The following is an 11,035-nucleotide window of genomic DNA, read 5'->3' on the forward strand; positions in this document are numbered from 1 at the left end:
AGGGGCATCACAGCCATCCCTGGGAACCCCATGCCATGACATCCATGATCATTAAGATCATAGAAATAATTCATCTCATTGATACATCTCATGAGTCAATGAGACATCTCATTAAGATATTTTTCCATACAACTGAAGCAAAAGCAGTACAGTGGGCTGATAAATAGCTCCATAAGACAAAACCTTTACAATTGTTTGTGAAATAATAAGAGCAGGCCACCCAGCGCAGAACAACAGAGGCATAACTTTAAATGTTGGTACCATGGGTGGTGGTGACGACAGTGGGAAAAGCAAGCCCTTCTCACACCCAGACCAGCCCTGGATACCTGAAACATTGCCTTTCCCTCCATGACCTTAATCCTACACCAGAGTGGCTTTAACAGTGGATTTCTAAGCAGGGATACACTTTAATAGATGTGGAGCAGTTCCCTCCTAGCCACATGGAGATCACAGCCTTGAACTAGGCTGCTCCTGTTGGGCTCAGTTTGCCCCCAGTGTGGGTGCACGTGCAGATGCGCTCAATGTGCCTGAATTTTCTGCGCAGAAAATTCAGGCACATTAATTGCATGTGTACATGTGCCCTCGGTGGCCCAGCCATTAGAGTGTATCCCTGCTTAGAAATCCACTGTGCTGTTAACACAGCAGGAAGTAGGCTACTAACAGGCTGTGCAAGACCTTGTCACTAGAGAACCACTTGAGAGCAGATCTTCTCAGTGCAAGAATGATCATCAGTAATTTGTGGGATGCCCCTTGATACTGCAAGCAATCTGGTCTTGGGATAACCTCCCAAACATATTATTGAGAAAACACTTCCAATTATTGTTAAATAATTTATCTAGCAGTTTGGGGATTTTAGAATATTTGACCTGCTTGAACAACTAACATTCAAAATTCATTCTCCAAAGAGAGAAGAATCAGCATAAAGTGAAGCTGCAAATGAGCTGTTCAGACTTTAAAATATGCTGTTTGGGCAGCTAAATACTGCAGCATTGTAGGGTACAATAAAGAAAGAGCAAGAAACAGAGAAATAGAACAGAACAGAACAAGATAGATTCATCTCATTTTAGAAATATTCACATAATACTCAAATCATTACAAAGCTATGTCTGTCAGTGAGAATTTGTACTAAAAATAAACAGACAGATAACAATAAGGACACAAGCTAGCCAAGACAGCATTATTGTTGACATTAATAATAGGCATATACAATGGAATACTACACATTTCTTGGTAAGCTAATTACATTGCATATACATGAAATTCCGCGTACACACATTTAAATCTAACTCTAGTAATATATTCTTGGAAACATCAGACATGTCTTTGAGGGGCTATCTTCTCTACTACAGCTACAACCTGTACCGCTAGTAGGCCATGACACAGGATGCAAAATGCCCAACATCCTTCTCTACTCCTATTCTCTGTATTTGCACCTGAACTGCCTGATGCTACCGCTGTGCTTAACACAGCAGGAGAACTTGTACCAGAGCTAACTACTGTTCTAGCACGTAGCTGACTGCACTGGTTGTTCAGGAAGGATAAATGTATATTTCCTTTCAATAACAATTGTAGGTGCCTGGCTGGAGGGAACTGTTGCAGCTCCCAGAATCCATTCTCAAGTCCATGCAATATGGGAAATCTCTGCAACTCAGAGCTCATATTGTGTACTGTGAAATGATGGGGCTGAATGCATTTGGTACTGTTATGGCTAGGTACAAATGCTCACCCCACTTTGGAGATTTGCACAGCTGTGGATGAGTGATGCTGCCCATGTCTTCTGCTGTCCCAATTTCCCAGCCTTGCACTCTGTTGCCAGGTCACACTCTACATTCCTGTCCATGGTCTCTCTCCCCACCTGCATTCTGGCCCTGCTCCTACCTGCTCTGCACCACAGACTCAGCCAACAGCTCTCCCAGTGCTTTGTGCCCTCTTAATACTGATCCCTTACTTCCTCTTCCCCCAGCTCTTATGCAGTCTCCCATGAAACTATCACAGGGAAACTACATGAAGTTTCCTTCTAGTACTGTAGTGGCCAAGATAGAGCGCGTTGAGTGGGTGGTGGGTGTGGGGACCCCCAAACATGCGCTGCTGCAACAGCTAGCTATGGCACATAAACGAGAAAGAGCGCTGAGAGCAGAGCACATACCTAATGGCTTAGCAGCTTAATGGTGGGGCCGTCCACCCTAAGCCTGTATCTGATCACACACATTCTGCCCTATGACACTTTTAATCCCTCCTGCTGTGCAATGCATTTGATAGACCCCATGGAAACTCCCTTCCATTGCATCATGGATATGGTATACCACAGAAATTCTCCTATTGCATACTTGGTATTTCACATATCCTAAGCCCAGTTTGTATCTCCCACATCCTAAACTCACCACCAGCACCACCCCATGCTGTCTTTAGAGTTAGGACCAAGTGTGCCCAGGTTTGCCATGCTATGGGGTGCTGGGATTCCTTCCTAGGCTAGCCAAGGCCAAATATTTGTTTCAGTTTGTGGCCTGAGGAGTTTCTTTTGTTCTCCATAAAAAGAGTTGGATTTTTTTTTTTAATTCCTTCACAAACTTTTAGAGAACCTGGCACAAAGCTACTCACCACCATGGTGCAACCAAGGGCATCAACCCTCAGTGGACCCACTTTGTTTCAGCCTCTTCATGACATTATTCTGACAGCTAGGGGATAATGACAAGGCCCAAGACTATACTTCAGCATCACTGGGCATGTCTACATGTTCATTAATGTGCCATAGTTGCTGCACATTAAGTTTAGTACTTGTATAATTAAACACTAAATTAATGTGCAGTAACTGATGTTACTGCACAGGAGCACCAGTGCACACCTATTTAGTGACACTACTGTGCAGTAGCATAATAATACTGTGCAGGAGGGTATTAGCACTGTTTGTGCTGTGATGTGCTACTGTGCAGTATTATTAGGTTACTGCAAAGTTAGTGTCTCGTGTAGACATGCCCAGTGTAACATTATGCTACAACGTGCCTGAAAAATATAACATTAGGAGACAGCCCTCACTCCATGTTTCTGTCTAAAACTGGAGCTTCCTAAGAACAGCAGTTTTTAACTTGTAGAAGAAAGGACAGGGCTAATTTTCCCAGTGGAATTTCATTGTGCTCCTCCGGCTCAAATGCTCTGCTCATGCTAAGAGAATGGGTTTGGCACAGACTGTTCAGTGCCTCTTCTACCATGAGAATTCATTAGGTGGTAAGGATGTTACTGGTGGCCAGTTCAAGAACCAGCACGAGGAAGGGTGCTAAGGTCTTGAAATACCACTTAGATTCATCTTTGTTGAACAGCCTAGAGGTTTTCTTTCCTCATCCGCATGTAATATGATTAACCATTGTTTGGGAGACATTAGGTATTATCCTGGGATGAAGCAAACATGGTGCATGAAAAGCACAGCTCAAATCCTGTTAAATAACAGAAAGAGAAAGTGGAGGGAAAGAAGGAGAAATTCCAAAGTAGAACTAAATTACATATTTCACCCACCCGAGCAATGCCTTGCCTGATCTGCTTTCCTTCCCAGCACAAAGGAGAAGTGCCAAGCTGTCATGCTCTATGGCAGCTATGCATAGGGGCACATACTGTATACAGCACAGACATTCATCCATACCCACAAAGCAGTGACAATTACATAGCTAGTGATATTACAGACCGCAGATAAAGTGTTCAGCCAGACCTTGCAGTTGAGCAAACATCTTCAAATGAAGCCCTATTTGTGTGCTCCTATTTCTTCTGCTCTTGGACTATGAGTTTTCAATTTGGTGCAGCAAAACAACAAGGAGTTGGCATTTCCAATGTGTTGCCTTGTGAGGAAACTGTGTCTAACAAAACACTTGTGTTCCCCCTAAAGGAGATTAGAGATGTGCTGTGGTATGTTATAAACCAGACTTAAAAATAATAGCTTTTCTTCTTCCTACTGATGTAGTTGTGGCAGGAAATCACTTGGCATTTATGTAAATGGAGTATCAGGTAGCAACAGGTCACAAAAGCACACCTGATGGTGAAACATGCTTATTACAAGGTACAGACAGAAGTGACAATGTTTACCTGATCTAACCTCTGAAAGCACTCTACAGCCATGACCAAACACAAATGCACACCTCCAGAGCACTAGAAAAGGGCCTGATCCCACAAGAATCTGAACTCTCCCAGTACTGTCTTTAGAATGGGAGGGGAGGGGAAAGGAGCAGAGGGAATTGGATCTGGGGGGTTTTCAGCCAGTGCAGGCCCTCAAGGTGGGAGGGGCTCCAGTCCATCCATCCCACCTGCCAGCGCTGGCTGGAAAACCCCCAGAATGAGCTCCTTCTGCTCCCTATCCCCACTCCCATTCTGAAAACAGCACTGGGGCTGGGAGGGGGCAGGGGTCTTGATAGTGGGGGAGAGGATGCAGGCTTGCAGCTGCTCTAACCAGCAGCTCATTCCCCAGGACGCAACAGCGAATGTCGGTTGGGTCTGGGGGATCTTTGTAACTCATGGTGCTTCCTACAAAGCGGGAATGAGTTACAATGGGAAGCTGCTCTTCTGTCTATGCCTACAAAGTACCAGGCTTCAGCTTCTGGTTAGGCTAAGTGAAACCCAATAGATACATCTGGTCCAAAGCTGGGGCTCATTCTGGAAAAGCCATTCAGATTTCTTGCTATAGACTAACATGGCTGCAGCCTAACAGGTGACTGTGCTGGTCCTAGATTCAGCCTAAACTGTGGATACAACTTGAATTTTTGATGCACGCCTTTAGAAGCTTGGAGGGGGAGAGGAGGAAAGGGAGAAGGAAGTGACCATACAAAAAAGGCAAGGTTAGAAAGGTACCAGATACATCATTACATTTATCTTGGCTTCTGACTAAAGAGTGAAGCATCACAATATCAGAGTAAAAAATTTCTGGAGTATAGAGAGGATCCCAAAAAGATATGTGAGGTTGCACTTCTGTAAAATACAGCAGCCTTTTTAGAAGGATAAGCATTTACATTGGAAAGTGCCCTACCTGCTTCTAGGCTGACCTAACCTTACTTGGTGAATGAAGCCTCCCTTGGCAAGTTGAGAAAGTATCTTTGAGAAGCTGCTGCATTTATAGAAACCATAGCCTGGAAACAGAGCACATCATTCCCTAGTGATGCCCAGAATTTTACACTTAGGATAAAATCACCCAAAGTGCCTCTGACTTTAAATGAGGCTTCTAAGTGCTTACATCTCTCTCTGAAAATGTTACATGGGCCCTTAAGTCTCTCTCACACAAAGAATACATTCCTGCACATAGAATATGTCATGAGCATGTTCAAGGCTGGCATTGCTGATTAGGATTTGCTGCACTGCATAAGGCAAGGAAACCTATCTCCATATTTCCCTCCCCATCATTGTGTAGTTCATTACACAGAAAGGAACCACTTCCATAGACAGGTCCAGTTTTCAGGTGCTCCCAACATTTGAGGTCTCTGATCAGGGATCACTGCTGGGATAGGCCCATCTCAAACTTCCAGGATCCTTTTTTCTCCCTTGAACTCAGGCACCTGCTTCTTCTCTCCACCAGAACCCCATCTTCACCTTCTCCCTTCATATATACACATGTCTATTCCATGACAGGAGCCATTCCTCTTTTAGTGCATTTCTTTACCCACTCCTATCAGTGGAACAATCACAGCTCTACTTAATAATCAATGGAAACTGAATTCTTCTCCTAAATGGATGGCTTGTCCTATAGCAGATAAGAGCACATACATGTAAACTGGTGATAACTAGAGCATCAAAGTATGGTCACATTTGTTAAGGAAAAGACTCTCCACCTAATAGCAATGTACTGGTAGTACAAGCCAGTTTAAGTCACAAGTTTAACATCACAAGAATCACAGACATATGAAAGGTTTCATAGGTTGCATTTTAGGAGATTAAATAAACCTTGTGCCTAAAATATTTTGTCACAAAGGCAAGTGCATTATGACAACCAATAAATCCCTGCTAATACAGCCCCACCACACATTCATAGGGCAATCAGTAATAACAGGAGCAAACAGTGTGGGTTCTGGAGAAACAAATGGCTGCTAACAGCCAGCTTTATTCACTCTTTGTATACTTAACTGTCCCAAAACCTGCTGAATCAGTCAAAAGATGATGCAGGAGAGTTCCAGAAATAGAAAAAGTCACAATTTGGTACAGTCCCCAAAAAATTATTAGCAGCCACAGTGGCAGGTTTACTGAGACACCATTCAGACCACATGCTTATAAACAACAGATGCACTTCTGAGCTCCACCCTGCCCTTCACTCACCCAGTGACCCCCTGGGTCTGCAAGCATCCTCAGGGAGGCACAGTACCCTCCTGCTTTCAGAAGGTTCGCAACATGGCATTCTGCAGAGACTCACCATTTCTTTCCAGAAATATACACATTTTTAAAGCTGCTACTTTTCATCAGTAATATACCACAGGCAAGCATTAATTTATATCAGAAGTGTAACCCAGAACTCTCAAACTAAGTAGTGTTTGCTTCTTTCAAGCTTCCAAGACTAACCAACTCACTCACTGCATTAGCCAGTGAATGGAAAAGCTTTGGTATTGGGAATACAACACAAGGGGCGGGGGTCTGATTGTACCTCTTGCTCTATTAAACAGCAGGAAAGGAACCAGCTGTTATACACACTGAACAGCAAACTAACAACAGCACTTATGGTTCACTAGCCACACCACATGTGGGCAAAAGAAGAATCCCCCTTAAGTCAGGAGGTCACAAACTACATCTCTATCCAAGAAACAGGCACTCTCAACTGAGGGATGGAGCACAGGCAGCTCTCCATCTCAGCACACCTGCCCTTTGCACAGGACTGACACCAACAGAGCTGCAAATCACATCCTCTGGTAAGTATTTCAACTAAAGATCCGTATGGATCACAGATCCACCACCAAGCAGCCTTTGGGAAGAAAGAGTCTTCTTGGGCAGATCAGGAAGAACAGTCAGGGGAGGGAAGGGTGCCTTTGCCACAACACTCAGCAGGGTTGTCTGAGCATCTCCCTGCTCCACTGCAGCGAACAGATACCAATGGACTCTGTCAAACAAACTTCAGCTCAACAGGCTGTCTACTCCTAATCAAGTTCTCTCTTAGCATGCCCTAGGTCCATCTCACCCTAGTTCATATCACCCTAAGCACTAGCTGAGTTCTCCACCATCCACAATTGGCCACACACCCAGAGATGAGAAAAAAGCCAAAATCTGTCAATACTCACAGTTTTGAAGTCCTTATGAGTACACTCCTGACCTCTGAACTTGCAGTACAGCATCATATCCTTCAGATCATGCCCCACACGTGCAAAGAACTCCTGCATGTTGAAATTTTTCGGATCATATTTCTTAAAGTTGGTCTTTTCCTGTAAAACTGCCAGGACAGCTGGATCTGCCAGGTGGGGATTAGGAATCTGAAGATTAACATCAAGCAAAGCCAGGAGCTCCCCAGCATGGTACAGGTCATTAGTTGTGAGTCTGGAAAAACGAAACTCATTTAGGTTACAGATGGTGACCGCAGGGAAAACCAGACTTTTGGCCACTACTTCATCCACTTTGGTGACATGCTCGTAAGAGAAGTAGAAAGCCACCCGATCTGAGCTCTCCAGCAAGAGGAAACCCAGTGAGCCCACAAAAGCTATGGTCCACAGCAAACGCCTTATGGTCACTGGCCCATAAACAAATATGTGCCGAATCCCATGGAGGGTAGAGGTGTTGGCAAAAATCTGGATACTGGAGCGCTCCATGCTCTCCATGCTGCCCTCGCTGGCGCTGTCCTTAAGATCCATCAGACTAGTTTGCTAAAATCCTGGCAATGTTTTTTGGGTCAGTCTCCAGACAGACAGAACAGGATCCCTCTCCAATATATTCAAACCTGTATCGATGGGGAAAGAGAGAGAGGAGAGAGGAGATCAGGCCAGCTGCTGTGAGTTTATCCTATGTGCTCAGCAGGAGCCTAGCATGGGTAAATATTTATATAAAATCCATTCAAACTCTAGGTCTTGATTTCCTCAGTGCGATAAGGAGGGTTGGTTTTATTTAGGGAGACACCAAGGTGATGTGGAAGGGATGTGGGTGGGAAGGGAAAGCTTAGCCAATAGAAATAAAATCCTCCCCCTGTACACACACTCACACAGCCACGCAGACACACACACATGCAGGCACATATCGAACAGAGATGAGATTAAGAGCAAGAGCTTAAAACAAGTAGAGGCAGCTCACAGCCTGTTAACCAGTGCATAACACATGAGGATGTCCACTTCACGGAGCTGATGAATTGCGGAGCAGCGGTGCTTTCAGGCTGATTGCGTGGTTTTATGCTCCGATGTTTCTAGCTGCTAGATTCTAGCATCTCTCTCTCCCCTCCTCCCCTCCACTCTTCTCCATTTTAGACAGGGTTCCAAATGCTACCACCACTCAGTCCAAAGGTTTCTCAGAGAAAGCTGAGCTGCTGATTTAGAGAGCGAAAAGGGAAGATGTGAAGGAGGAATGCAAGAGGGAGAGAAGGGGGAGTGAAACCCAGAGGAAAAGAGATGCACAGATCCATGCATGCCCTAGTGTACGTGCACATACGCATATGCACGCTCACACACACACACACACCAGGGAGGCATCCTCTGCTCCTTTCAAACAGCAGCTTAGAGGCTGATTCTAAGAGCAAGGTTGCGAGTAAGGTGCAGCTTCTTCTCTCCTTTCTAATTTCCTTCCTGTCTCTCTCAATTTGAGAGTTCCTGCACTTCAAGTCATTGCAAGGAGCTAGAATCAGTGAGTAATTCATTGATCTGCTGTATTGGTGACTTGTCAGTGGAGGGCCAAGGCTCTATACATCACAGACTTAGGGATGAGAAACTGCTGGAGGATAAAAGAATTAGAGGGCAATTTCTTCCTGAGGAACTTGAGTTGCTCTGTCTTTAATCAGGCGTGCCTCTGCCCATGGCTGTGGAACCTAACAAGCTGCTGCTTTACCTTGGATCTGAGGTTTGCAGTGGGTGCACCCAGTGGAGATCTCCAACACACACCCCTCTCCCTCCTTCTCCCACCCCAGACAGCAGCACACTTGCAGTTGTTTGTTTTGCCTTTGCCTGCACTCAAAAGGAAGCTGAGATTTACTTTTTTATATTAGGGTTTCCCAGGTGAGAGCTGAGCTGGGAGCCTGAAAGGGGAAGGAAGGTGGAAGTGGAAGATTGAGCATAATGGGGTGCTGGCCTACCAAATTTGCTCTGTAGTTTTCTGTTATAATGGCAGCCAACACTATAGCATCATTACTGCAAGATGTTGTGCATGGGATCACAGCTGTTCAATCCTGAGGCATAAGGCTGCCTGCACTGTGCCCTAAATTGAAGAAAAGTCCTACGCAATGCAAATATTTGGATTCTTACCTCTGTCTTACTATTTACATTAGCCCAGGCTCAGCACAAAGAATCAGGGATTGCTTTTTTAAATTGTTCTGTGCCTAACACAATGGAGAATAGTGGAGTTCTGATGCAGAATGAAGGCTCCCAGGCGCCACTACAGTCCATCACATAAATAACAAAAAAGGTGAATTTCTCCATGCATGTAAATCCTGCCTGCTAGCAGCAGCACAAACATGAAAGAGAAGATTTAAAAGTGCTGGGTTTGTGTTTACAATATACATGAGGATTTTAGGGATGCTAGAAAACATCTCTGGGCCTCTGCAAGGCCAGGATTTCACCGCAGAACGTTAGAAAGCCCTAAAATGAAGCTTACTGCAAAGACAAATGGGTAGAAATAGCAGAACACCACCTGTAACAGAAACTGGTCATCTGCATCCTAGTTGCAACACTTGTGCTAGGGGCAGACATTCAAATCCCTGAGCCTGAATTGATTCAGTCTTTGCAGGTTAGTCTAACCTGCCTAGGCTGAAGCAGTTTGCAACCATAAGACATTCCCTCTGGACCAAAGAAATGGTCAGTGCATGCTTCTGTTGATAATGAGCTTTTCAATCTCCCTCTCCCTGCTTCTTCATACTGTCTGCAAACTTGACAGGGCTGCAAACCAGCAGGGGGCTGATGACACAGTGTTTATCAGCCCATCAACAAAACAAAACCCTCTCTTATTAGTTCCAGCTCTTCTTAAACAGCTTTTTCCAAGGAAGGAATGGAGGGACATTACTAGCTGACCTGTTGATTAGCTCCAAAAAGCCCTAAGTGGACACTATTCTGTCTGCCTGTCCCAGTGAAATTGGACATACAGACACAGACACCTCTCAGCATTAGCTAGCATACCACATGCCTAGAGTCTGTGGAGCTAGGGTCCATGCTATGGGGGATGGAAGGAAGGGAAGGGGGGTATCCCTGCTTGAGCAGCAAGCAACAAGGAAAGCCAGACAGACCCTGCTGTGCCTGCAGTCTCCCCCAGAGCTCTGGCTATGGAGGAGAGGGATGGGGCCACCCTGTTCTCTGGAGCAGAGAGTCCAGCCCAGGGCTGCAATGCATCTGGGATGCTGGGGGACTCTGGTTTAACTTAAACCAGGAGTGGGTCTTGGACAGACATTTCATAAACTGGTTTAACCCAAATCAGTTAAGTCTGATACTACATTCAACCAGGTTTATCTTAAACCAGTTTCAGCCATTTTGAAACTGGTTTAAGTGCAATGAACTTATGTTCTGTTATAGGTTTAAACCAGTTTCTAATCTCTTAAACCAGTTTATGTGTAATATCTGCCCCTAGCCTTAGAGCTGAGTCATGAGATGAGTTACATGGCAACTGTGCCATACCTAGACTCCCCAGGCAAACTTTTGATATCGGACCCCTCTTCACCAGAGATAATGATAACAATAAAAGGACAACAGGAAAAAATTACCATTTTTATAGATTTTAATAGATGGTGAATAGAAGATGTCATGTAAAAAAAATAGAAAGTCAGATGTTCAAATCATGTTTTTATTATAAAATGTTTATATAAACTCCACTCTGTGGTATTTTTTTGTTGCAAAAGTCTTTATCACATCTGTGGTATTGATGCATTTAAATAGTTTGTTATCAATTGATAACATTGTCAGTCCTGTAT

General features: G+C 44.5%; 1 protein-coding gene across 1 annotated transcript; it reads right to left on the minus strand.

Annotated features, from left to right (window-relative positions):
• Positions 1–7,145: 7,145 nt before the first annotated feature.
• On the minus strand, positions 7,146–7,825 carry LOC102563271 (acid-sensing ion channel 2). The gene has a single exon (XM_019500663.2). It carries the CDS (start codon positions 7,791–7,793, stop codon positions 7,146–7,148), a length of 648 nt encoding a protein of 215 aa, XP_019356208.2. The 5' UTR covers positions 7,794–7,825.
• Positions 7,826–11,035: the final 3,210 nt, after the last annotated feature.

The sequence above is a fragment of the Alligator mississippiensis genome, chromosome 4 (genome assembly GCF_030867095.1).
Source record: "Alligator mississippiensis isolate rAllMis1 chromosome 4, rAllMis1, whole genome shotgun sequence".
NCBI lineage: Eukaryota > Metazoa > Chordata > Crocodylia > Alligatoridae > Alligator > Alligator mississippiensis.

Bases quoted from the DNA above. Each gene is read 5' to 3' on its own strand.
- LOC102563271 (XM_019500663.2), bottom strand. From the start codon at position 7,793: ATGGATCTTAAGGACAGCGCCAGCGAGGGCAGCATGGAGAGCATGGAG.